This window comes from Balaenoptera ricei, chromosome 19 (genome assembly GCF_028023285.1).
Source record: "Balaenoptera ricei isolate mBalRic1 chromosome 19, mBalRic1.hap2, whole genome shotgun sequence".
Lineage (NCBI taxonomy): Eukaryota > Metazoa > Chordata > Mammalia > Artiodactyla > Balaenopteridae > Balaenoptera > Balaenoptera ricei.
Window position 1 is genome coordinate 9,691,370 of NC_082657.1, and position 24,281 is coordinate 9,715,650.

At 61.8% G+C, this 24,281-nt stretch overlaps 3 protein-coding genes and 2 long non-coding RNA genes across 17 annotated transcripts; 3 read left to right on the forward strand and 2 right to left on the reverse strand.

Annotated features, from left to right (window-relative positions):
• Positions 1–588: 588 nt before the first annotated feature.
• DMWD (DM1 locus, WD repeat containing) lies at positions 589–7,679 on the forward strand. 4 transcript variants are annotated; one of them, XM_059904718.1, is made up of 6 exons: positions 589–1,092; positions 2,343–2,525; positions 4,616–5,884; positions 6,674–6,748; positions 6,869–6,935; positions 7,128–7,679. In XM_059904718.1, exons 1-5 carry the CDS (start codon positions 649–651, stop codon positions 6,896–6,898), a joined length of 2,001 nt encoding a protein of 666 aa, XP_059760701.1. In that variant the 5' UTR covers positions 589–648; the 3' UTR covers positions 6,899–6,935; positions 7,128–7,679. The 4 variants fall into 4 exon arrangements, with proteins under 4 accessions (XP_059760701.1, XP_059760700.1, XP_059760703.1 ...); XM_059904717.1 differs by lacking the exon at positions 6,869–6,935; XM_059904720.1 differs by lacking the exon at positions 6,674–6,748.
• Positions 7,680–7,963: 284 nt separating this feature from the next.
• LOC132353497 (uncharacterized) lies at positions 7,964–9,020 on the reverse strand. The gene is made up of 2 exons (XR_009499040.1): positions 8,654–9,020; positions 7,964–8,151 (listed from the first exon to the last, which is right to left on the reverse strand). It is a non-coding gene; the product is annotated as an uncharacterized LOC132353497 (long non-coding RNA).
• DMPK (DM1 protein kinase) lies at positions 8,818–18,970 on the forward strand. 7 transcript variants are annotated; one of them, XM_059904728.1, is made up of 16 exons: positions 8,818–9,175; positions 10,849–10,905; positions 11,357–11,450; positions 11,718–11,801; positions 11,893–11,988; positions 12,530–12,678; positions 12,834–12,927; positions 13,213–13,419; positions 13,501–13,764; positions 14,476–14,564; positions 15,886–15,994; positions 16,741–16,910; positions 17,001–17,098; positions 17,287–17,333; positions 17,647–17,732; positions 18,078–18,970. In XM_059904728.1, exons 1-16 carry the CDS (start codon positions 8,997–8,999, stop codon positions 18,235–18,237), a joined length of 1,983 nt encoding a protein of 660 aa, XP_059760711.1. In that variant the 5' UTR covers positions 8,818–8,996; the 3' UTR covers positions 18,238–18,970. The 7 variants fall into 7 exon arrangements, with proteins under 7 accessions (XP_059760711.1, XP_059760706.1, XP_059760705.1 ...); XM_059904723.1 differs by lacking the exon at positions 10,849–10,905 and having other exon boundaries at positions 11,359–11,450; positions 13,501–13,827; positions 17,643–17,732; XM_059904722.1 differs by lacking the exon at positions 10,849–10,905 and having other exon boundaries at positions 11,359–11,450; positions 13,501–13,827.
• LOC132353496 (uncharacterized) lies at positions 14,976–21,261 on the reverse strand. Of its 4 annotated transcripts, none has more exons than XR_009499039.1 (4): positions 19,870–21,261; positions 17,788–17,876; positions 16,990–17,192; positions 14,976–16,102 (listed from the first exon to the last, which is right to left on the reverse strand). It is a non-coding gene; the product is annotated as an uncharacterized LOC132353496 (long non-coding RNA). The 4 variants fall into 4 exon arrangements; XR_009499038.1 differs by having other exon boundaries at positions 16,990–17,136; positions 17,788–19,599; positions 19,870–21,253; XR_009499036.1 differs by having other exon boundaries at positions 17,788–19,599; positions 19,870–21,253.
• SIX5 (SIX homeobox 5) lies at positions 19,823–24,009 on the forward strand. Its single transcript, XM_059904716.1, has 3 exons — positions 19,823–20,661; positions 21,654–22,456; positions 22,732–24,009. The coding sequence occupies exons 1-3, from the start codon at positions 19,862–19,864 to the stop codon at positions 23,328–23,330; spliced, it is 2,202 nt and encodes a 733-aa protein (XP_059760699.1). The 5' UTR covers positions 19,823–19,861; the 3' UTR covers positions 23,331–24,009.
• The last annotated feature ends 272 nt before the right edge of the window (positions 24,010–24,281 follow it).

The window sequence follows — 24,281 nt, forward strand, 5'->3', positions numbered from 1 at the left end:
GAGTTATGGAGATACATAGGAGGTTGGTGGGAAATGTGGAGATGTTTGGTGTTAGTATTAATCAGTAGTGGGTTAGATGAAGTCCTTGGAGTTTTATGGAAGCAATGGAGATCACTGGGATTTGCGGGATCATCAGGGGTGGGGAGGAATGGTTGGAGATGCTGTGGCCAGTCGGGGACTTTAAGATGTAAGTGGGAAACACCGGAGGGTGTATGTTGGGAGTCTTCGGGAGACTCCAGGGTCACCTGGAGTGACCAGGTGACGTCATGGGAAGGACAAGGTTTGGATGAGGCCTTCTCTTGAGGGTGCTCCCGTTGCTAGGCAAACGGTTCCCAGAGCGCCGTTGCTAGGGACCTGTGCTCTTTTGATGACCACGCCCCTTTCCCTACGGGCCCCGCCCCCACAGCCAACCACGTCGGCCGCAGGCACGAAGGCCGCGCCCACCTTGTAGCCCCGCCTTCAGTCCTGAACCGTTACCGGAGCGACGGCTGGAGCTCGTCCCGCCTCTCTACTCTGTTGCCAATCGAAGAGGCGTTGCCCGGGCGACGACACCACCTCTTCCGGTGCGGATCCCCGGCTTCCGGCAGGGGGCCCGGCGGCAGGCGGCTGTCCGGCAGCAGCGGGGCCCTGGGGTGGGGGTCGCCCAAGATGGCGGCGGGCGGCGCGGAGGGTGGCTCGGGCCCCGGCGCTGCCATGGGGGATTGTGCGGAGATCAAGTCGCAGTTCCGCACCCGCGAAGGCTTCTACAAGCTGCTCCCCGGCGACGGCACCGCTCGCAGGTCGGGTCCGGCTTCCTCCCAGACCCCGGCGCCGCCCCAGCCGCCGCAGCAGCCCCTGCCCGGCCCTGCCTCCACCTCCGGCCCCGGTGCTGCGGGCCCCGCGCCGTCCCCTCCGCCCGCAGGCCCAGGGCCCGGGCCCGCGCTGCCTGCGGTGCGCCTCAGCCTCGTGCGCCTGGGGGAGCCCGACGGCGCCGGGGCCGGGGAGCCTCCCGCCACGCCCGCAGGGCTGGGCGCTGGGGGAGACCGCGTCTGCTTCAACTTGGGCCGCGAGCTCTATTTCTACCCGGGCTGCTGTCGCCGCGGGAGCCAACGGGTGAGCGGCCCGCATCGTGGGGCCCTGGGTGCTGGCTGAGAGGATGGGGATCCCTGAGGTGATTCACAAGTGACAGGAGAGTCCCTGAATGATAGGGGACCCTGAGATAGGCATCCTACATGTGACGGACATCTTAAGGGGAAAGGATTCTTGGAGGCAATACAGGATTCTAAAAGGTGATGGGAGGCTCCCTGGGTGCTGGCCATCCTGGAGGTGATGGGAAACCTCGAGATCATGTGAGATCCCGAGGTTATGCGTGAGGGTCCTGGGATGGTGACTATTCTGGAGGTGATGGGGAATCCGAGATGGTATGGGGTGCTCCAAGGTGCTGGCTGGCAGGCATTTTGCAGGTGATGGGAAATGCAGGCTCAGAAGTGATGGAGAGCCCAGGGGTATTGCTGTCTGGGGGTGTTGGGGGGACTTGGGGAGCCCAGAGGTGAGGAGGATTCTGGAAGTGATAGGGGCTTAGAGGTAATAGGGATCCTGAAGGTGAATGGGATCCTAGAGAAACTTGGGGTCCTGGAGGTAATGAGGGTGCTGGAGGAAATGAGAATCTCAGAGCTGATGGGAGATCTGGAGATAATGACATCCCAGAGGGAACATCCTCAGGTGTTATGGGTGTCTCTAAAGTGATGTCAGTCCCAGAGGACATGAGACCCTTGGAGTTTATGGTGGTCCCCAGAAGTGATAGGGATCCTGAGAGCCCAGAGGTGATGAAGGCACCTAAAATTTGGGGGACCATGAGGTTTAATGGGTCCCTGAACTGTGATGGGGATTCTGAGATTTAAGGACTCCAAAGTGAGGAGAATCCTGGGACATTGGACTTTAGAATTCTGGGGATTGGGTGATCCTGAGTTTTGAGGGTCTTGGAATATAGTGGTGCTAAGACCCAGGGGAGTTGCTGAAATTACAGAAAGGAATTGGAGCTCAGGGGCTACAGGGACCCTGAAACTGACACCGTGGCCAAGGGTGTCCCAGAAGTTGGGGGTGTCCAACTTTGGGGAGGACGCACTGTGGTCTCATGTGGTGGCAGGGGGCGAAGCTTCCTGCCTGGTTTTTTCCTCTGTTTGTGATTTGGGTCCTCCTTCCTGTCTGTGGTTGCCCCTTCCCTCCCCGCTCACCCATCCACCTACCCACTCCCCTCAGGGATTTAACCCTGCTTCCTCTTCGTGGTTTTCCCCCAACCTCAACACCCTCTTCCTTCCTCTCAGTGGTAGAAGCCATTAACTCGTTTTCTCCCACCATCCAAGTCCATTGACCTCAACAAGCCAATTGACAAGCGGATCTATAAGGGCACCCAGCCCACTTGCCACGACTTCAACCAGTTCACTGCTGCCACAGAGACCATCTCCCTGCTGGTGGGATTCTCAGCCGGTCAAGTGCAGTACCTGGATCTCATCAAGAAGGACACCAGCAAGCTATTCAATGAGGAGGTGATTGTGGGCCCCCAGGGCCCAGAACTGCTCCCATTCCCACCCACCCACCCATACACTGTTTGCCATGAGACTGCAGCTGTCTGGGAAGCAGTGTAGGCCTGAGGGGGGCAGGATGAGGGAGAGATGGGGGATGGACTGACAGATATGGAGGATGGGGTGACAGCAGCTGCTGTGATGATAGCTAATAATGACGGTTGCACCCCCTGTGCCCAGGCCCTATGCTGTGTTAGCCCTGTGCTGAACACATTACTCCTGGAGTTTTCATCAACCAATGGGTTAGGATTGTGATACCCATTTTGCAGATTAGAGAACTGAAGCTACTTACTGGTTGGGATTTGTTTGAAGCCACAGCCCTTGCTTTTCAAATTCTGGGCCCTGTGGGCTTTGGATTCAAATATTTGCTGCACCATCTACTCACTGCATGGCTTTGGGAAGGTGACTATTCCTCCCTTAGCCTCAGTTTTCCTCCTCTGTAAAATGGGATTCCCATCCCTACCTCACAGGACTGTTGTAAAATCATACATGGAGGTTGCTCAGTCCTGGGTGGACCTGGCAGAAGGGGAAATGCCAGTGAAAGACCTTATCTGTGTCTAGAACTACTCTTGTCCTCTATCTCTTTCTCTCTGTTCTGAGAAGGTGTTTCAAGTGTATAGAGTGCATGAATGGCAGAGGGGAGTGAGTGGAACAGGGAATGGATTAAAGTGGACTAGGTCATCCATTCACAAAATATTCACTGAGCATTTGTTCTTTGCCAGGCATTGTTCTAAGCACTGGGAATACTACATCTCGGTGAACAAAACAGAGGGCCCTGCCTTTGTGGAGCTTTTATCTAGCTGGAGGAGACAAATAGTTATCAAATAACTAAGTAGGCTGTGTGTCAGAGTGTCGTGGAGAAAAATCCAGCAGGGAAGGCGAATGGGGAGTGCTCGGTGAGGTTGGGAAAGGTCTCACTGGAAAGTGACATGGAAATAAAGTCCTGAAGGATGCAAGACAAATTATTGGAGAAAAGGACATTCTGAGTAGAGGGAACAGCTAGGACAAATGCCGGAAGCAGGACAGCAAAAAGGCTGTGTGGCCAGAGCAGTGTTGAGGGGGAGGGTAGTAGATGAGCTCCGAGAAACAACTCGGAGGGGCTAGGAGATGTAGGGTCTGGCAGGTCATGGAAAAGACCTTGGCTTTTAGAGCCTCTTGCCACTGGGGTTCATCTGAGCCATAGAACACAGAAACAATTTGATTTAATTTCTAAATTCTCCAGAGAATGGAGAATGGGAAGCAACTTGGGTACCTGGGAAAGAAGTTAATTTGTTACAGACAGTGGATGCCAAAGGGCTTTAGGGCTTGGTTCTCCCCGGAGTCCTGCTTGAGAAAGGCTGCCATGGTGTTCAGAGTGGGAGAGACAGTGCCGGGTGCTGACTTAGGTTTTAATAGCATCTCTTTGGCAACTGTGCAGAGAAGAGACCCGGATGGTGGAGGCCAGTCAGTTAGGCCGTTGCAGGCCTGATGGCAGCTGAGACCAGGGTGGTTGGAGTTGGGGGTGGTGAGAAGAGATCAGGTTCTGGGCACATTTTGCAGATCAAGCCCACAGGATTCCTTGCAGGTTTGGAGGTGAGTTGTGAGGACAAAAAGGAGCAAAGATGCTCGGCTGACAGGATGGGGTTGTCATTCAGGTGTCCAGGAACTACTTTCCAGGCGCCTCCTGCGGGCACAGCTCTGTGCTCTGGGGCTAGAACAATGAACCAAATAAACAAAGATACCTTCCTTGGGGGAGCTGATACTCCGTGACTCAATATCTTGCCTTAAGCATGACATCGTAAAGATGGCGGAGGGGGTTAGACAGAGGAGAGTTCTCTGGAAGGCAGCACTGCCCTCCTGCCGAAGAAGGGACATCGAGGCTCCACGGAGCTCCGCTCACGCAGCCCTTCTCCCCGTGCTTTCCCCTAACCTGGTGTCTGTCCGTTTCCCTCAGTCCCTCCTCTCCGAGTAGGCCCGGGCCACTTATGATGACCTTCTCCGGGGAACCAGGCTGGGGAGGAGGTGGGCCCCCGGGAGGATGGCCTTCTCCCGACCCCCGCTCTCTCCCCTGGCAGCGGCTTATCGACAAGACCAAGGTGACATATCTGAAGTGGCTGCCTGAGTCAGAGAGCCTGTTCCTGGCATCACACGCCAGCGGCCACCTGTACCTGTACAACGTCAGCCACCCGTGCGCCTCGGCCCCGCCGCAGTACAGTTTGCTGAAGCAGGGCGAGGGCTTCGCCGTCTACGCCGCCAAGAGCAAGGCGCCCCGCAACCCGCTGGCCAAGTGGGCGGTGGGCGAGGGGCCCCTCAACGAGTTCGCCTTCTCGCCCGACGGCCGGCACCTGGCCTGCGTCAGCCAGGACGGCTGCCTGCGCGTCTTCCACTTCGACTCCATGCTGCTGCGGGGGCTCATGAAGAGCTACTTTGGGGGCCTGCTCTGTGTGTGCTGGAGCCCCGACGGGCGCTACGTCGTGACGGGTGGTGAAGATGACCTGGTCACCGTGTGGTCCTTCACCGAGGGCCGCGTGGTGGCCCGAGGCCACGGCCACAAGTCCTGGGTCAACGCCGTGGCCTTCGACCCCTACACCACAAGGGCCGAGGAGGCGGCGGCTGCCGGTGGCGACGGGGAGCGGAGTGGCGAGGAGGAGGAGGAGCCGGAGGCCGCGGGCACAGGCTCGGGCGGGGGCGCCCCCCTCTCCCCGCTGCCCAAGGCCGGCTCCATCACCTACCGCTTCGGCTCGGCCGGCCAGGACACGCAGTTCTGCCTGTGGGACCTCACCGAAGACGTGCTCTACCCTCACCCTCCCCTGGCCCGCACCCGCACCCTCCCCGGCACTCCTGGCACCACGCCGCCTGCCACCGGCAGCTCGCGAGGTGGTGAGCCAGGCCCCGGGCCCCTGCCCCGCTCGCTGTCGCGGTCCAACAGCCTCCCACACCCAGCGGGCAGCGGCAAGGCGGGCGGCCCGGGTGCGGCGGCGGAGCCGGGGACGCCCTTCAGCATCGGCCGCTTTGCCACGCTCACGCTGCAGGAGCGGCGGGACCGGGGGGCCGAGAAGGAGCACAAGCGCTACCACAGCCTGGGCAACATCAGCCGGGGTGGCAGTGGGGGCGGGGGCGGCGGGGACAAGCCCAGCGGCCCCGCCCCCCGAAGCCGGCTGGACCCCGCCAAGGTGCTGGGCACCGCGCTGTGCCCGCGCATCCACGAGGTGCCGCTGCTCGAGCCGCTCGTGTGCAAGAAGATCGCCCAGGAGCGGCTCACGGTCCTCCTCTTCCTGGAGGACTGCATCATCACCGCCTGCCAGGAGGGCCTCATCTGCACCTGGGCCCGGCCGGGCAAGGTGGTGAGTCACCCCACACCAGCCCACCTGGGACCCAGGCGGAGGCGGGCATTGGCAGAGAGGTTTGGTAGTATCACAGCCTCTAGCCGTGTGGGGTGAGGGGAAGCCATGGAAATCTGTGTCCCAGAACAAGCCTTCTCAGATCTTAGAGTGACTTCTAGAACGCTTGGCAAGCAGCGGTAAGCAGAGAGAGGGTCAGGCGTAAGAGACATCTGGGGGTGGTGGAGAACATGGCCAGTTATCAGAAGGGCAGCCGGTGGGCCCAGCATGGCTAGGTCTTACGGAATGGTGAAATTTTATTAATACTGCAGCTCGAGCTCTATGGGCAAGATTGAGCCTGTGCACCCAGCTTCCAGCCTGAGTGTCAGACTCTTGGGATCCGATCCCACTGCTGGAGGCGTGGGCTGTGGAATCCCAGGCTCAGGGTCCAGTCCAGCACTTCTGCTCCCTGTGTGACCTCGAGCAAGTCACTGCCTCTTTATGACCTTTCTCACCTCTTAGGACAGGGAAGCTTGAAGATGGGTTGGCCATGGGGTTCAGAAAGGTCCTAGAAAGGTGAAATGCGGGCCTGGTGCCTTATAACTTGGGACCTGTGTTCTCAGATGTCTCCTAAGGGTTTGGGCTCGGGGGCCCAGGATGCCAGATCTGAGGGCTGTGCCTGGTTCCCTGGACGAGCAGTTTTGGAATTGTAGGGTCCTGAATCCCTAGAACTTAAAGTACAGTCTCAGAGGCAGGGGCATTGGGATTTGGGGAATCTGGTAAGTCCTGAAAGAGATCCCTCTATCTCCCTAGTTCACAGACGAGGAGACCGAGACCCAGACAGGGGAAGGAAGTTGGCCCAGGTCACCCAGCAAGTCAGTGGTAGAGGTAGGACTGTCCCTAAGTTCTTCCCTCCCAGAATCTTAGGACCCCCTCCCCAGTCAGAAGGGGACCCCAGTTTCCCCCTCTCCTCCCTACCTCCACCCCTACCCCATCCTCTTTGCTCAGGATCACCCGAGGACTTTAATTATTGTATAAAAGTACCACCTGCTGGGACAGGGAAGCTAGCCGAGATGTAAGTTCCTGAGCCTAGAGCAGCGGCCTCTGTCTGGGTGGTCTGGGGTGGATTGAAGGGCAAGGCCAGGGTGGCAGCAGCCTGGGGGACTCCAGGCTGGCCTCCCCCCCCCCCCGCCCCCCACCCTGTGGGACTGTTGAGAGCCCCAGGCGGTCTCTAACCCCCTCCTGTCTCCGCTCTCATCTTCCCCAGGGCATCTCCTCCCAACCAGGCAACTCCCCAAGCGGCACAGTGGTTTGAAGCCATGGATGTCGGGGTCCCCCACCCCATGCCCCCAGCTCCTAGCATAACCGTCCCCGCTGACCTCATGGATCAACGTATTAACAGGACTAACCATGACGGATGGACTGCTCCGGTCCCTCTCCCTGCACAAATTTGGGGCAGAGGGTCCCTCAGACTGGCCCAGACACTGGGGGGATGTAGTGGCCCGTGTGGCCTCAGCCTTGTCCCCACCACTGCCAAGTACAATGACCCCTTCCTCTGAAACATCAGTGTTAGCCTCATCCCTGTCCCCAGCATGTGACTGGTCACTCCTGGGGGAGAAGCTCCCCGCCCACAAGAGCCCCAGCTCTGCAGTGCGCCTCTCGGTCCTGTGTGCAGGGCAGGGGGTGGCCCACCCCTCCCCTGGCCCCCGCCCTGCCCTTGCTGTTACTTGTGCTTTTGAAGAATGTTAAATTATGGAAGCCCCTGGGGTCCTCTCTGTCCCCCAGGACCTCTTATTTATACTAAAGTTCCCTGTTTTCACGGCGTCTCTGTTCCCTTCCGCGGAGGTGTGGAGGAAGTGTGTGGGTGCTTTCACGCAGCCCTAGAATCCACTTCATCCAGAGGAAGAGCTAGGCCCTGCCTCCCCCCGACCCCCTTTTGAGGGCGGGAAGAACTGAAAACCAGAGGAGGGATGTGCCCGAGGGACACAGCTGGTGGATCTGCCGCTGGCCAGCCCCGGGCAGGGCCCTTCAGACAGAGGAGAGTATCCCTCGCCCCACTCCAAACGCTCGGAGGGAAGAGAGCCACCAGGCCAGAGTCTTCAGTGGGAGTTTTAAAAGTTGTTTCAAAGTGTCCAGATATTACAGGGGCCCCCCAGGCAGCTCCCGAGATGCCCAGAGTGAGCTTCCACAGCATAGGCCCTGGCCTTCTGCTGCCTCAGGCCTGGCTTGGCCGGGCCCAGGCATCCAGGGCCAATTAGAGACCATGGTTTCCTCTGGGAGAACTGTCCACCCTGGAAAGAACAGCGAAAATCCCTCCTGGCTGGCTCTCTGGAGCCACAGGGAGTGGTGTCTTCCCGCTCCACCCTCCACCCCCCGAAATGTTTCTGTTTCTAATCCTAGCCTGGGCAGGAATGTGGCTGCGCTGCCAGGGTCCAAGGAGCTATTTTGGGGGCTCCTTTGCCTCCCCCAGGCTTTGGCCAGTGGGTCACCCCTGATCCTGGCTCCTGAGGGCCTCCCTTCCCGATTCTCTCACCACCCCTTCCCCATCTCCTGCCAAAAAATAGTCACTGTAAAGCAGAGGGCCTGAGGGCTAAATTTAAACCATCCCAAAGTCTGACTCCTTGGCTGAGTCACCCGCAAAGCTGCCCTGGCCTCCCGCCCCCCTTCCCAGGCCTCACCCCTTTTTCCCCTGCTCCCAACTCGAGAGCTTGGGAGGGGTGTTACCAAATCACTCTGAGCCTCAATTGGTCCCCTCTGGGGAATGGGAGGGCTCATCTTTGGCATCTGTCATACCTGTAGCGTTCCTCTGTGCTTTGCCTCTTCAGTGGGGGGGTAGTTTGAGGGTAGAGATTCTCCACCACCCCTCATCTCACACTGAAGCGTTCCGAGGGGCCCTGGAAGGAGCAAGTTGGGGGGCCTGGCTTGTGAGGGGTTAAGGCTGGGAGGCTGGAGGGGGCCGGACCGAGGGGTGGGGAGAAGGGGAGGAGGCCTTAGCAGCCAGCAGAGAGAAGTGGCCAGAGAGGCCCAGGGGACAGCCAGGGACAGGCAGACATGCAACCAGGGCCCCAGGGCATGGACAGGGCCCTCCAGGCCCCGTGACGGGAGGACCCCGAGCCCCTGGCCCGGGGAGGGGGCCATGGTGCTGCCTGCCCGTCATGTCAGCCGAGGTGCGGCTGAGGCGGCTTCAGCAGCTGGTGCTGGACCCCAGCTTCCTGGGGCTGGAGCCCCTGCTCGACCTTCTCCTGGGCGTCCACCAGGAGCTGGGCGCCTCCGACCTGGCCCAGGACAAGTATGTGGCCGACTTCTTGGAGTGGGGTGAGTGCCTACCTACCTGCATGGCACCCCCCAGATTTGGGGGTGGGGGCAGGGCAGAGGGAGGAGGTGGGTCTGGGCTGGGTGTTGGCGGCAGGACGGACATGGGGAAAACCTCCCATTCAGGGGCCCAGCACTTGGGGCTGGGTCTTGGGGCGACATCTGCCTACCCCTGTGCCCCCCTGGCAGGGCAGAGTGAGGTGAGCAGAGGCCAGGGCAGCCATGACTCAGAATCATGACTTGGGAGCCATGGTAAGCTGGGTTGGGCACAGCCCCTCACGGTCCCCCCGCACCGCCTTCCCGAGTCTAGGCCTAGGGACAGGCCGGGGAGCCCTGTCTCCTAGGACCCCTCCCCACCAAAATGGGCCCCGTGGCCCTCCACCTTGGTTCCCCAGAGCGCAGGGGCAAGCGGAAGGGACAACACAGGGCAGCTGCCAGGGGCGCGGCCGACAGGCAGGTGTTCGGCGCCAGCCTCTCCAGCTGCTGCAACAGGTGCCCAGGCACTGGGAGGGCGTGGTGACTCAGGCAGGCCCGGGGAGAACCAGCTCTGCACACAGGCCCCACCGAGCACCCCCTCCACCCCCTGGTTGGAGGAGGAAGAATTAGGATTCTTCTGCGTGGGCCCACTTTCTCTGTAGGTTCCTCCTCCACCCAAAGTCCCTTTGGGCCAAGTCTTCCCCTGGAGACAGGTCCAGAGGGAAGATGCTTCATCTTCAGCCTCAGCCTCCTGCCTTGTCTGCCCCACTCCCTCCTGGCCCAGGCTCAGGCTCACTTGGGTTTCTGTCTCTCTAACATCTGCCATTCTGTCCCTCCACTTGTCTGCCCTTCAGTGGCTTGCTCTTGGTCCTTAGGCTCTGTGTGTCCCTGTCCCCGTCCCTGTTTCCTGTCTCTCTTCCTTCTCCCGCTCCCTCTTTTCTTGTATCCATCTCTTTCTGACCCAGGCCCTGCTTCTCTCTCCCCATTTTGCAGATGTGAAGGTGGAGGCCAAGGGCTAGACCACTTGGCCTCTGGGAGAACCTTCTCCCCACATCCCCCCAGCCCTTAGTAACTCTCTCAGCCCCTCTTTTGCAGAGGATGAACTGAGACCTGAGGTGGGGGCAGCTCTCCTGTAAGGAGCACTCCTTTTGTGGCCCGAGCAGCATCCTGCGGCCCCTCCCCTGCCAGGCCGCTGGGGCGGGGGAGGGGGCCTGGGTTCCCGCTGCCTTAAAAGGGCTCAGTGTCTTGGCTCTCTCCTCCCTCCCCCATCCTGGGCCCTGGCTGCTGCTTCCCTGCTGGCCCACTCTTCCTGAACCCCGAACCCTCTCCATAACCCACTGTCTCTTCCCTCATTCCTAGTTGCACCCATTGCTCTCTCCCTGCTGCCTCAGAAGCTCCCAGCTTCTTCCACCTCCGGGAGTCAAGGCTTCCCTCTCCCCCTGCCTCCACTCTCTGCCTTCCCCCTCCCAAACTGCTGTCTGTAACATTGCTAGCTGTAGGACCTTGGGCAGAGGACTTCACCTGTCTGAGCCTTGGTTCTTCATCTGTAGATAAGGGGTAATAGTAAAACCTCCTCCCGGAGTTGAGAGCGTAGAGATAACACACTTGGCTGTGCCTGCAGCACTGGAGCCGGGATGCAGAGCCACGCCGGCTTTGTCTCCCTCTCCCGTTCCTTCTCCCGTTCCTTCTCCTGGCCCCAGCCCTGAACTCAGGGTTTCCCGGAGTGTGGTCCAAGAGCCACCAGTATCTGAGCCTAGGATTAAACTGCAGGCTCTGGGCCATGACCCAAAACAGGCTGAATGAGAGCCCTGGGGGTGGGCGGGGTCACCGGGAGTAGGGGCCCGGAAGCCCAGGGAGCTCTAAGAACTGGCCCTATTTCTTCTTCCTCTGTTCTTCAGGGCCTCCCTTCGGCAGACTTGTTACCTCACCCTGTCCATCCTGCGCCCCCTCGAGCCCTCTGGCCCAGTGTCCTGTCCCAGAAAGGGGTTCCCAGGCATCCCACTTTTCTCTGTACAAGAGCAGTTTTGGGTCCCCAAAGCCTCACATAATGTTTATGTGAAGTCTTTAAGGAGGCCGACTAGTGCTAAGGGGAGGGGCAGGGGCAGGGGAGACTCAGTGACAGAGGGTGGGACTCTCTCTCCTCGTCTCCAGTGTCAGTCCCTGTGATTCTCGGTTCTCATCCCCCCCCCCTTCGCCCCCTCCCCCCCCAGTGGAGCCCATCGCGGAGAGGCTTAAGGAGGCCCGACTGCAGAGGGATGACTTCGAGATTCTGAAGGTGATCGGACGTGGGGCGTTCAGCGAGGTGAGCCTGGAGCAGCGGAGGCAGCTCAGTGGGGTTAGAGACCTGACTTTTCCTGCAGTGGGCGGGATGTTGGAGTTCCGGACGCGGGGCCTTAGAAATTGATGAATGACTGAGTTTAGAACCTAAGGCGGGGCTTGAGGCCAATGGGCGTGGCTTGCCAAGTGGGGGCGGAGCCAAGTCTGGCCCAGGTTAAGGGTGGAATCCAATCTGGGGGAGCCCTGGTGTTTCCCCGCCACCTCCGCTTCATTACCCTGTTTGGGCTTTCAGGTGGCGGTGGTGAAGATGAAGCAGACGGGCCAGGTGTACGCCATGAAGATCATGAATAAGTGGGACATGCTGAAGAGAGGCGAGGTGACGGCCGGGCTGGGTGTGCGGGGTGCTGAGGATCCCCCCCTTCCGTCCTCCACCCCCGTCCGCTTCAGCTCCTCCGGGTGCCCCGCAGGTGTCGTGCTTCCGCGAAGAGAGGGATGTGTTGGTGAACGGGGACCAGCGCTGGATCACGCAGCTGCACTTCGCCTTCCAGGACGAGAACTACCTGGTGAGCCCCAGGCCGGGCGACTAGAGGGACGGACCCCCACCCCTGAGGCTGTCAATTATCGAGGTGCGGGCAGGCAGAGGAAGTTCTAGGATTGGAGAGGTGCCTCGAAATGCATGCGGCAGTCCCTGCCTGTGGTAGGAGCTGGCCTTCCTTTCCCGGGATGGGAGATGTCCCTTACCGCCTTTTTCCCCAGGTTGATTCCGGGGGCACTACCTGGAATGAGAGTCTCTAGAGTCTATGTGGGAGCCACTGGGCAGGGGGTATCTGGGCTCCATACCCTGGACAATCGGGAGGTCTCCGGGTTCTCTTTTTCCTGACTCTCTTGGTCGGGGGTGGGGGAAGTGAATCTCTGTCCAGTGACATCGTAGGGGAACGAGGATTGGGGGTGGGCGTGTCTCTGATTTGTCCTGGAAGATCTCTTGGGGCTGGGGCTGCGGAGTCTCTGCCCAGGGATGGGGCGTCTCTGGGAGTCTTTGTCCCGGGCTATCGGCCGTGGGCGCCCAGGCGGGGTACCGACCCCCCGTGACACGCCCCCTCCCAGTACCTGGTCATGGAGTACTACGTGGGCGGGGACCTGCTAACGCTGCTGAGCAAGTTTGGGGAGCGGATCCCGGCCGAGATGGCGCGCTTCTACCTGGCCGAGATTGTCATGGCCATAGACTCGGTGCACCGGCTGGGCTACGTGCACAGGTGGGCGCTGCAGGGGCTGAGGGCCGCGGGAATCGGAGAGCGTGGTCCTTAAGAGGGTGGGGCCCAGGCGGTGCTGCCTAGTGGGGTGGAGCCTGGTGAGATGGCGGGAGAGAGGCTCACTTATCCCTCTCCCTTCCCTTCTTCCCTCCGCGCAGGGACATCAAACCGGACAACATCCTGCTGGACCGCTGCGGCCACATCCGCTTGGCAGACTTCGGCTCCTGCCTCAAGTTGCGGGCGGATGGAACGGTGAGCGGTGCGCCGCTCTTGGGCAACTCGGACTACCAATGACGGGTCGGGAGCAGGAACCGGAGGTGCAGCGTGGGGGCGGGGCTGGGGCGTGCGGGCAGAGCCAGGGTGAGGGCAGGACTAGATTTGAAGGGGAAAGAAGGAGGCGACCCAGGCCCTAGCCTGCCTGTGGCTCAGGCTTAGAACAGGCAAAAGGAGGGACTAAGCTCTAGGGTAGTGGTTAAGGGGGCGGAGCCAGAGCTAGGAGGGGCGGGGTCAAGCCTAGCTCGGATCCTGTTGGCTCAGGTGCGGTCACTGGTGGCTGTGGGCACCCCGGACTACTTGTCTCCCGAGATCCTGCAGGCCGTGGGCGGTGGGCCCGGGACTGGCAGCTACGGGCCCGAGTGTGACTGGTGGGCGCTGGGCGTGTTCGCCTATGAAATGTTCTACGGGCAGACGCCCTTCTACGCCGACTCCACAGCTGAGACCTACGGCAAGATCGTGCACTACAAGGTGAGCACAGCCCGGGGAGCCCCTGACCTCTCCGCACATGCTCCCAGGTAACATCTCCTCTTTTCCCCTCCTTCCGAGCAGGAGCACCTGTCTCTACCGCTGGCAGACGCAGGAGTCCCTGATGAGGCTCGCGATCTCATCCAGCAGCTGCTGTGTCCCCCTGAGATGCGCCTGGGCCGGAATGGAGCAGGCGATTTCCAGAAGCATCCTTTCTTCTTTGGCCTTGACTGGGACAGCCTCCGAGACAGCGTGCCCCCCTTTACGCCGGATTTCGAGGGTGCCACGGACACGTGCAACTTCGATGTGGTGGAAGACGGGCTCACTGCCATGGTGAGCGGGGGCGGGGTAGGTACCTGCGATCCCTGGTCTGCAGAGGGTACCCCCGCATCCGACCACCGTAACACTGAGGTTAGGAGAGTACCCTCCTCCTGGGGTCCTGAAATCATTCCTTCCCCAGAACACCTGCTCTGTGTGGCCCCAGGGCTGGGAACCCAGCAGTGACCTAGACTCACAGTCCAGTGGAGGACACTGACTTGTCCCCAGACAATGATGCCCCAGAGAGATCAGGGCTGAGATGGGGGTAGGGGGTGCGGGGAGGCGGGCCTCCTGACCCAGCATGAAAGGTCCTGGAGGGCTTCCTGGAGGAGGGGGCTATCTGAGCTGAGACCTGGAAGGATGAGAGGTGAGAAAGCACCATAGAGGAATCTCCCTTGCTTAGGCCATCTCTCTCTCAGCTGTTGTATGAGCTATCCCGTGCTTGTTCAGCCTGACTGCCTTTGTGCTGGGCACAGCGGGGGACACACATGGACCAAGTCAGCCCTGGTCCCTGCCCTCATCTACTTACAGTCTGGAGAAATGTATAATTATACTGTGGCAAGTGCCCTGAGGGAAGCAGCAGGATGTAATAAAAGAAAATGACGCAGGGTCCACTTTAGATAGACCCCAGGCTGGGGTGGGGGGGTGGGAGGGCACTTAAAGCCAAGACTGGGAAGGGGTGAGTGAGGGGCCATGCCTGACAGCCGCTGGTCACCTCACATCTGTGTTTCTCTCCTATAGGAGACGCTGTCGGATATGCAGGAAGGCATGCCACTGGGGGTCCACCTGCCTTTCGTGGGCTACTCCTCCTATTCCTGCATGGCCCTTGGGTAAGTGCTGCCCCTGTGCAGCTTGAGAGGAGTGGACGGGGGTGGGGTGGGGGTGGGGGTTCCTGCCTCCAGAGGCCCCAGGAGGCTGCTCGGGGTTATCACATCCTGGCCCGTTGGTGCCCAGGAGAATTGCAGGGTCAGTCTCGGAACCTTATTGTCTTGGGACTAAGGACTTTTAGGAGCCCAGAATTGTAGGACGTTAAATTCTCAGACTATATAAGTACTTTGAAATTTAGATTCAAATGTAAAACCTCAGAGTCACAGGCTCGGCCTTCCGGAATCTTCCGACCTTCCACTTTTAGATTTCTAGTATACAGTCATGGGACCTCAAAATCTTAGAGAATAAGAAGTTTAGAATTGTTAAGTCAATCTTAAAAGAACATGGACTCACTGAATTACATAACCACAAAGCCTTCTTAAAACATTGATTCTGAAAATAATACATTGCTTATCACAAGTATATTAGAAAATAGGGATGAGAAAAAGGAAGGCCGCCAGCAGCAACGGTCCCTGGCTCACAGCACACATACCTAACAGCTGTGAGAACATGCTGTATTCTAATCTGTTTTGTTAGTGGACAATGTACCACAAGTGCCATTTCTTGAACAAACTATAACACAATCCTGACCCGCTGGGGAGTGTTCTCCTTACTGGGCGGGTCAGGACTCAGCTAACCCGCCTCTCTGTCATGACCGAGGCTGGATGAACAGCCGCAGGTTGGTCTTGGCGCTTGTCGAGCATCATTGGGTCCTTGAGACATATTTCTACAAGAGGGACTGCTGGGTTGGAGGGGACATCACTTTTATTGCAATTTCATATTCCTTGGGATGGTCTGTCTTCCTCCCAGCACCTGGGTCTGGGGGTGGGGGGGGTGGCTGCTGTCTAGAGTCAGTCTTGGGGTCCAACACCCAGTCTGAAGACCACCTCTTCGGAGGTGGCCAGAGCCGGGAGTGTCTCCCTCACTTCCTGAGGCCCTTAGGAGAGGGGCCTGTAAAGGGCACATGGAGACGGAGATGGGCAGATCCTGGAACATGGGTGTCCTGACCCCAGGTTCCTGAGGAAGGTGCAGAGAGGCCAGCTTCCAGGGGCCTGAGGCCATGCCAGGGGCAGGCCTTTTCCTAACGAGAGGAGGACCTGTCCCACCAGCCTGGCAATTTGTTGCCTTCACTCTGCCCCTCCCCCTCCTCAAGCCTGGAACCTTCAGGTCTGGCTGCCCCAGGGCACAGGCTAGGGAGTCCTGGCTGTAAACGCAGGGGATCGGCAGCCTCTGGGGTGAGGCCGGCTCTTCCTCCCCTCGCCCTCTTCCTCTTCCCCTTCCCAGGGATGATGAGATCCCGGGCTCCACGCCCATGGAACTGGAGGCCGAGGCGTTGCCTGAGCCGCTGCAAGAGCCCAGCCTGGAACCCATGGTGCCCCCAGCAGAGGAAACGGTGAGTCTTTAGGAGTCTTTAGAGGAGCGGGTCCGTGAGGGACGGGCCGGGAGCAGAGGGAGGCCTTCGGGGGTAGTGTGCGCCCTGGGGTGCTAGGCCCTCTGGGCGCTTCCTCGACAGAAAGAGATGGAAAACAAAGTAGAGACAAGGTTACTTCAGTCAGAAATGATCCCCACAGAGAAATTAAAACAGGTCAGTGAGTGTGCATGGAGGGGAACTCTCTGGGGAGGGGAAGCCCTGGAGAAGGAGGAGGACCACCCACTGGTCAGCAAAGAGAAGAGTAAGGGCTCTGAGGTGAGAACCAGCCGGTTTGCTCTGAAACATGAAAGGAGGGTAGTAAGGCTGCGTTGTTCCAGGAGGAAGGAGGGTGAGGAGTGAGGAGAGGGGAGGCTGAAGAGGCCAGCAGACGCACACCAGACGGGGCCTTTAGTTTTCATGTGGTGGGCCTCCTCCTGAGGGCACTGAGGGGCTGGAGAGATTCTCCAGGGGAGGGACATGGTCAAGCTGCGTAGTGTTATAGGAACAGCCCTTTGGTGTGGAAGGTGGATGGGAGGAGACCAGATTAAAGGCTGGAGACGAGGGCTGGTCTGGGTTAGGGAAGGAGGGGAAGGAGCTGTGGGGATTCCAGAAAGATCTCGGGGGTGCAGGAATGGAGGTCAAAGGAGGATCCCAGGCCTGGAACCTATGCCTAAGTCTCGAATGCTCCAGGAGCCACAGGCAGCCCTAAGCCCGGTTCCCATACCCAGGCTGAAGCGGCAGTTCCAGAGGCCATTCCGGAGGCCATTCCGGAGGCGGTGGCAGAGGCCGAGGTGACGCTGCGGGAACTCCAGGAGGCCCTGGAGGAGGAGGTGCTTACCCGACAGAGCCTGAGCCAGGAGCTGGAGGCCATCCGAACGGCCAACCAGAACTTCGCCAGGTCGGGGTCGGGAGTCGGGGACAGTCACTACCTTTAGCAGCCTCTCTAGCCGAAATCCCGAAGGGCTCACGGTCCTTACCTCCCCTGCAGCCAACTCCGCGAGGCCCAGGCCCGTAACCGAGACCTGGAGGCGCACGTCCGGCAGCTGCAGGAACGGATGGAGTTGCTTCAGGCCGGGGGAGCCGCAGGCGAGTCCCTCATCCACCACCTTTCCTGAGGCGCCGGCCTGGGGGCGGGCAGGGGGGGGGGGCGGGGAGGTGGGCCCGCGGCGTGTGTATACACCTGGGGGAGGGTGAGGGGCCCAGGCTGGGGCACGCCGCGCCACCGCCCTTCTCCGTCCCTCCACGCGCCCTACGCCTCTCTCTTCTCCTTCCAGCTGTCACGGGGGTCCCCAGTCCCCGGGCCACGGATCCACCTTCCCATGTAAGACCCCTCTTTTTCCCCTGCGTCAAGCCTGCTGCCCCCTTCGCAGACTCTGTCCCCATCTCCCCGTACCCCTGTCCAGACTTAGAGGCTCACCCCTACCTCTTTGAGGTTCCAGTCAGCAGACACCCTCCATTCATGCCCAAATCTCCCAGATCTCCCTCGGTTCAGGCCTCTCACCAAATCCCATCCAGGATCTCCCTAGATGACCTCCCCGACCTCGACTCCCCTCTCTGTCTCTTGCACCCCGCCGAGGGCGGCCGTGCCGAGCTGGGCTCGGATCGGGTCACCTGTCCCTTCTCTCTCCAGCTAGATGGCCCCCCGGCCGTGGCTCTGGGCCAGTGCCCGCTGGTGGGGCCAGGCCCCATGCACCGCCGCCACCTGCTGCTCCCTGCCAGGGTACGTCCGGCTGCTCACGCCCGCCCGCCGCGCGACCCCGCCCAGCTCCACGTACCCCAAGCCGCCTCTGCTTAGCTGCGCCTCTGCGGGGTGGGGCCCGCGGCGGGGAGGGAGGATGCTCGGGCAGCCAATCAACACAGGCCCCTAGGAAGCAGCCAATGAGGAGTTGGGACAAGACTTAGGCTTCCGAGCCGACCAATCACAGCTACCCTCGCTGTGAGGGGGGCGGGGCGGGTGCAGGGAGTGTGTGGACCCTCTTATGGGCGTAGGCGGGGCTGGTCCCAGGAGCCAATCAGAGGCCCACGTCGCCAGTGCTGACCCCCCCCCCCCGCCCTCTCCCCGCAGGTCCCTAGGCCTGGCCTATCGGAGGCGCGTTCCTTGCTCCTGTTCGCCTCTGCTCTGGCTGGTGCCGCCGCCCTGGGCTGCATTGGGTTGGTGGCCTGCGCCGGCTATCTTGCCGCAGTCTGATCCCGCCCAGGAGCCGCCTTCGCCGCCTGAACCCTAGAACCCGAGCCTGTCCTACACTCGGGCTCCGCTGGAGGGTTTGGTGACCCAGGCACGGCCCAGAAGCCGCTCCCACCGTCCCCCAGTTCACAGCACTCCGAGCGTGGGTTTCCGCCCCAGCTCCAGCCCTGTGATCCGGGCCCGCCCCCTGGCGGCTGGGGAGGGAGGAGCCGGGGCCGCGGCTCAAGGGAGGCTTGTAGCCGGGAATGCTGCTGCTGCTGCTGCTGGGGGGATCGCGGACCTCTTCCTTTCTCCGGCCTAGCTGAGGCTCCCGACGTGGATGGGCAAGCTGCGACCTAGAGAAGGCAGCAGGGCCAGGGCTCGGCATCTGTTTTTCACCCTCCAGGCACCCCCACCCACATCGGCTTGCAAACCACAAATCCTCCTTGTGCATGAGGCCCTGCCCTCCCGGGAAGACTCTCTTTCCGCGGTGAACGTCTAGCGCGAGCTCCGCCTTTGCCTTTTGACAGCCCCGCTTTTTTCGGGGACTCTCGCGCCCTCCTCACGTGCGCTGCTCTCGGAGCCACAGCCGGCTCCGCCCGCCTCGGCAGTTTGGGTATTTATTGACCTTTCCTCCGACCCGCTGACAGGCTCCAGGACCCCAGCACCCTAATCCACGTTTTGGATGCACTGAGACCCCGACATTCCTCGGTATTTATTGTCTTTCCCCACCTAGGACCCCACCCCCGATCCTCGCGAATAAAAGGCCCTCTCGTCTGCCCAAAATTCTGAAATTCCTTCGTGTCCGCTGTTTGCTTTGAGGGCAGGAGGCTTTTCAGTGGGCCAATAGGAAGGCGAGTGGAGGTGGCCAATGGCCTGGCAGCAAGCTAGCGGGAGGCGAAGCGGACGTATCAGGGGTGGGGGTGGGCTGCGGGGCGTGGCTTCGACATCTGGCCAATAGGAGAAGAAGAGCGGGCCACCAGGAGGCACCGCCTCTTGTCCAGCTGTGGCCCAGCTGTGCCATCAGACCGCGGTGAAGGGGGTTGCTGGGCTGGCAGCTAGCGCAGCCATCCTCCTACCACTGCGCCTGCGCGGGCCACGCGCATCCGTTCCAGGGACTGACTTACGTTCAAGAAAAGTTGCTGCAAACTTTCTAACCCGTTTCCCCCGCCCCTTCTCCCAGCCAGACCCGCCCCCCTGCGGAGCCGGGAATTCCGAGGGGCGGAGCGCGGGCCGAGATGGGGAGTGAGGGGGGCCTTCGGAGGACCCTGGAGACGGAGGCGTGCAGAAGCTCAGTCTCGGGGCGGAGGCGGCTTCGCGCCCTTAGCCCTCCCGGACGGCCTGTTGCCTTCTCCGTTGTCCCGATGGGGAAACTGAGGCCCTGAGCCAGAGGCACACGCGGGGGGGAGGCAAAAAGCGCGGCCTGAGGCGGAGGGAAAACAAAGGGAGAATCACGAACAGACGGGGAGGGGGACGGGCACACACACAGACACTGGGACAGAGACCCTAATAGAGAACTGGGCCTGGCATCGGTGGTGAGGGGGAAGACGCGGGGTCGGCGGGAGAAGATCGGGAAGCGCGAAGTTGCTGGGGGGGTGCGGGGAGAGGAGACGGGCGGGGGAGGGGGCTGGGGAAAGCCCGAGGGAGGAGGAGAAGGAGGGAGGAACTTCCCAAAGTTGCAAAACATGGCTACCTTGCCTGCGGAGCCGAGCGCGGGGCCGGCGGCTGGGGGGGAGGCGGTGGCGGCGGCGGCGACCGAAGAGGAGGAGGAGGAAGCGCGCCAGCTTCTGCAGACTTTGCAGGCGGCCGAGGGTGAGGCAGCGGCGGCGGCCGGGGCCGGGGCGGGCGAAGCGGCGGTGAAAGTGGAGGGCCCGGGATCCCCGGGCGTCCCCGGGTCGCCCCCCGAGGCCGCTGCCGAGCCGCCCACGGGCCTCCGCTTCTCGCCGGAGCAGGTGGCGTGCGTGTGCGAGGCGCTGCTACAGGCGGGCCACGCCGGCCGCTTGAGCCGTTTCCTGGGCGCACTGCCCCCGGCCGAGCGCCTACGTGGCAGCGATCCGGTGCTGCGCGCTCGGGCCCTGGTGGCCTTCCAGCGGGGCGAGTACGCCGAGCTCTACCGGCTGCTCGAGAGCCGCCCCTTCCCCGCCGCCCACCACGCGTTTCTGCAGGACCTCTACCTGCGCGCGCGCTACCACGAGGCCGAACGGGCCCGCGGCCGCGCGCTGGGCGCGGTGGACAAGTACCGTCTGCGCAAGAAGTTCCCGCTGCCCAAGACCATCTGGGACGGCGAAGAGACCGTCTACTGCTTCAAGGAGCGGTCCCGCGCCGCGCTCAAGGCCTGCTATCGCGGCAACCGCTACCCCACGCCGGACGAGAAGCGCCGCCTGGCCACGCTCACCGGCCTCTCGCTCACGCAGGTTAGCAACTGGTTCAAGAACCGACGACAGCGCGACCGGACCGGGGGCGGCGGCGGCGCGCCCTGCAAGAGGTGAGGGAACCCGGGCGGCGCCAGTCCCGCTTTCCCGGGGACGTGCCATCCACCAGCCCCCCCGCCCACACCAATGCCCGTTGTCCTCGGACACCCCTCGCTCACACCCTCAGGCGCCAGCCGAGCGCGGGGAATCCGTGTGCATGGAACGGGCACGCGCCCCGGCCCTCTCCCAGACACCCGGACACCAATGCTCCTCTCGCGGAGGCCGAGAGACCGCCTCTCTCTGCTCCATTCAAGGCTCCGTCCCAGATCCCATCCGTGTCCGCGGCTAGACTCGGGGCGGCAGTGAGAAAATGAGGGACTGCGGGAAAGGAGGAGGGGCCTTTGTCCTCCCCACCGGTCGTAGGGGCTTGTTCAGGCCCCTTCGCGGCCAGGCCCTCCCTGACCGTTGCTCGGTCTCACCTCCCCGCTTCCCGCCCCCCCTCAGGGCCCAAACAGCGTGGTCCGTCTTCTGTCTTTGTTGTGAAACGTGAACCTTCCCCAGCTCCGGTTTCCCTGTAACCCAAGCCCTTCTCCTCCCACCCTGCGCGTCGGCCTCCTACTCCTCCGACGCCCGGGGAGGAGGGGGGTCGGGGGAGGGCACCGGGAACTGAGCGGGCGACTACCTCCTTACTCTCTCCAAAGCCATTCGGCTGCTTTCAGGCCGACTCAGGAGACTTCAGGCAGCCTGGTTGCTCAGCCTCCGGGGCCCTGAGGCCGAGGAGTTGGGAGAGGAGGGCCTCCTTCCCGCCCCCCAAAGCGGCCAGCTTGAGCCTTTAGTCAGTGGTATTGCAGAGGCTCCTCCCTGGGACCCTTGGGTGGTCTCAGAGATGAGGTTTCATAACCCCCTGAAATGGTGCACATGAACTTGGGCTGGGGAAAGGTGGAGAGGCAGTGGGCGGCTTGTGCTTCCTCCGAGCACTTTGCAGCCGGCTCCGTGCAGGAATCGGGCTGGCCAGCGGGGAAACACAGCATTCGGGACCACAACTCACAATCCTTTCTCCGGCCAGTGAATCTGATGGGAACCCCACTACGGAGGACGAGTCCAGCCGCAGCCCTGAGGACCTGGAGAGGGGGGCGGCTCCAGTGGCGGCCGAGGCCCCCGCCCAGGGCTCCATATTCCTGGCCGGGGCCGCCCCTCCCGCGCCGTGCCCCGCCTCCTCCTCCATCCTGGTGAACGGGAGCTTCCTGGCCGCCGGCGGCTCTCCAGCGGTGCTCCTCAATGGGAGCCCCGTCATCATCAACGGCCTGGCCCTGGGCGAGGCCTCCAGCCTGGGCCCCCTGCTGCTCGGCGGGGGCGGGGGCGCCCCTGCACCGCAGCCCAGCCCCCAGGGGGCCAGCGAGGGCAAGACCTCCCTGGTCTTGGACCCTCAGACTGGGGAGGTTCGCCTGGAGGAGGCTCAGCCTGAAGCCCCTGAGACCAAGGGGGCCCAGGTGGCTGCTTCAGGGCCGCCTGGAGAGGAGGTCCCAGGGCCGCTGCCCCAAGTGGTGCCTGGCCCCCCGCCAGCTGCCACCTTTCCTCTGCCCCCAGGACCAGTGACTTCCGTGGCTGCTCCACAAGTGGTGCCACTTTCCCCACCCCCTGGCTACCCTGCCGGCCTGGGCCCCACCTCCCCACTGTTGAACCTGCCCCAGGTGGTGCCCACCTCCCAGGTGGTGACCTTGCCTCAGGCTGTGGGGCCACTGCAGCTGTTGGCAGCTGGGCCAGGCAGCCCCGTGAAGGTGGCAGCTGCCCCGGGCCCTGCCAACGTGCACCTGATAAACTCTGGGGTGGGCGTGACTGCCCTTCAGCTGCCTTCGGCCACTGCCCCAGGTACCCCTTTCTGGTGGCTGGGCGGGGGGTACAGTTACCTCAGGGAGGGATGGCGCTGTCAGTGGGCTTCCTGGGGCAACGGTGGGGAGTGGGGAGCTCATCCCCGGCGGGTCCCAGACCCTCCCGTGCCAGGCAGTACCCTGAGGCTCGAGCCACGCAGACTTGGCCTCACCCTGACCCTGAAGGGGCTCCTTTTGCCTCCGGCTGATCTCCCTGCCTGCCCTCCGGCGGCGTACTCTTCACCTCTGCGCCTGGCCCCTCTCCTCTCCCCACAGGAAACTTCCTGCTGGCCAACCCCGTGTCTGGCAGCCCCATCGTGACAGGTGTGGCCGTGCAGCAGGGCAAGATCATCCTCACCGCCACCTTCCCCACCAGCATGCTGGTCTCCCAGGTCCTGTCGCCGGCCCCCAGCCTGGCCCTGCCCCTGAAGCCAGATGCGGCCATCTCAGTCCCCGAAGGAGCCCTCCCGGTGGCCCCCAGCCCCGCTCTGCCGGAGGCCCACGCCTTAGGCGCACTGTCTGCGCAGCCGCCCCCTGCCCCGGCCGCCGCCAGCCTGCCCTTCTCCCCAGACTCCTCCGGCCTCCTGCCCGGCTTCCAGGCGCCTCCGCCCGAGGGGCTCCTGCTGTCGCCCGCAGCCGTGCCGATCTGGCCAGCCGGGCTGGAACTGAGCGCCGGCACCGAGGGGCTGCTAGAGGCGGAGAAGGGGCTGGGGACACAGGCCCCCCACACGGTGCTGAGGCTGCCGGACCCTGACCCCGAGGGGCTGCTCCTGGGGGCCACGGCGGGGGGCGAGGTTGACGAGGGGCTGGAAGCGGAGACCAAGGTCCTGACCCAGTTACAGTCGGTGCCTGTGGAAGAGCCCTTGGAACTGTGACCCGCCGGGCCCCGTGGCCTCCCCTGACAATGGTGCTCGAGGACGGCGGGGAGGAGGGAGCCTCTCAAACACGAAGACGGCTGCCATCCACACACACTACACCCTCCCCGCGGCCGCTCAACCTCTCCACGCCCTGGAGGCCCACTCCTGTCCGGGGCACCGTCCTCTGACGGGACGCCTCCTCTGTTACAGCCCTCTCCTTGCTCTGCCTCCTGATCTACATGGGGAGATTTGGGGCTCCTGACTCAGGGGCTCTGCCCCCCTCGACCTGGTACTAGCTGTGAGCTGAAAGCCCTGCCGAATGCCTGGATTTCCAACCCCCTTGAGCCCTCTCCCTATCACTCCCTGAAACACTATTAATAGCTCCACTGACATCCAGTGTTCCCAGAACTGCTTGGAATCCGAGGGTGGAGGACGGGCAGTCCTGTGCCCGGAGACTGACGGACCCTCCCCGCCGGGCCCTTCCTGCCCACGAGGGATGCGGGTGTGCGGTCTGTGGGCCAGGGTCCTCCGTTAGCTCCTCCTGGACTAGAGCCCTCGGGAGCACGTCCAGCCCCAGACCAAAGATCCCTTGACCCTCGGGCCAACCCTGACCCCTGTGTCTAGTTTGTATCCTAAATCTTTATTTTTCTAGGACATGTTATGCCTTCATTTCAATTAAAATAAAGTTAACAGACAACTAGAACCTCCGGGGGTGTGGGTTATCTTCCAACGATTTGCCCAAGGAAAAGCTGAACCACAAAAAGCTCACCCTGAGATTCTGGCTTTCTGACCAGATGTTCTCTGAGGGGGAACAGGGGTGGAGGTCAGATTTGTGGTGCTGCTTGGGAAGGTGCCTGCCGTGAGCAGAGCTGAGAAAGCAGGGGACCAGGGGCCCGCCCGGGTCTGTCTCTTGCTGGTAGCAGTTTCCACTTTATTTAGTTGAAAACAATAAATAATCTATAAATAGAA

What these genes read in the sequence shown, in the direction of transcription:
- DMWD (XM_059904717.1), top strand. Translation starts at nt 649, where the DNA reads ATGGCGGCGGGCGGCGCGGAGGGTGGCTCGGGCCCCGGCGCTGCCATG. An exon ending in GCAAGCTATTCAATGAGGAG is followed by an intron (nt 2,526 to 4,615) that starts GTGATTGTGGGC and finishes CTCCCCTGGCAG; the next exon opens with CGGCTTATCGACAAGACCAA. An exon ending in GGGCCCGGCCGGGCAAGGTG is followed by an intron (nt 5,885 to 6,673) that starts GTGAGTCACCCC and finishes CTATCTCCCTAG; the next exon opens with TTCACAGACGAGGAGACCGA.
- DMPK (XM_059904728.1), top strand. Translation starts at nt 8,997, where the DNA reads ATGGTGCTGCCTGCCCGTCATGTCAGCCGAGGTGCGGCTGAGGCGGCT. An exon ending in AGTTGCGGGCGGATGGAACG is followed by an intron (nt 12,928 to 13,212) that starts GTGAGCGGTGCG and finishes CTGTTGGCTCAG; the next exon opens with GTGCGGTCACTGGTGGCTGT. An exon ending in GCCAACCAGAACTTCGCCAG is followed by an intron (nt 16,911 to 17,000) that starts GTCGGGGTCGGG and finishes CCTCCCCTGCAG; the next exon opens with CCAACTCCGCGAGGCCCAGG.
- SIX5 (XM_059904716.1), top strand. Translation starts at nt 19,862, where the DNA reads ATGGCTACCTTGCCTGCGGAGCCGAGCGCGGGGCCGGCGGCTGGGGGG. An exon ending in GGCGGCGCGCCCTGCAAGAG is followed by an intron (nt 20,662 to 21,653) that starts GTGAGGGAACCC and finishes TTCTCCGGCCAG; the next exon opens with TGAATCTGATGGGAACCCCA. An exon ending in GCCTTCGGCCACTGCCCCAG is followed by an intron (nt 22,457 to 22,731) that starts GTACCCCTTTCT and finishes CTCTCCCCACAG; the next exon opens with GAAACTTCCTGCTGGCCAAC.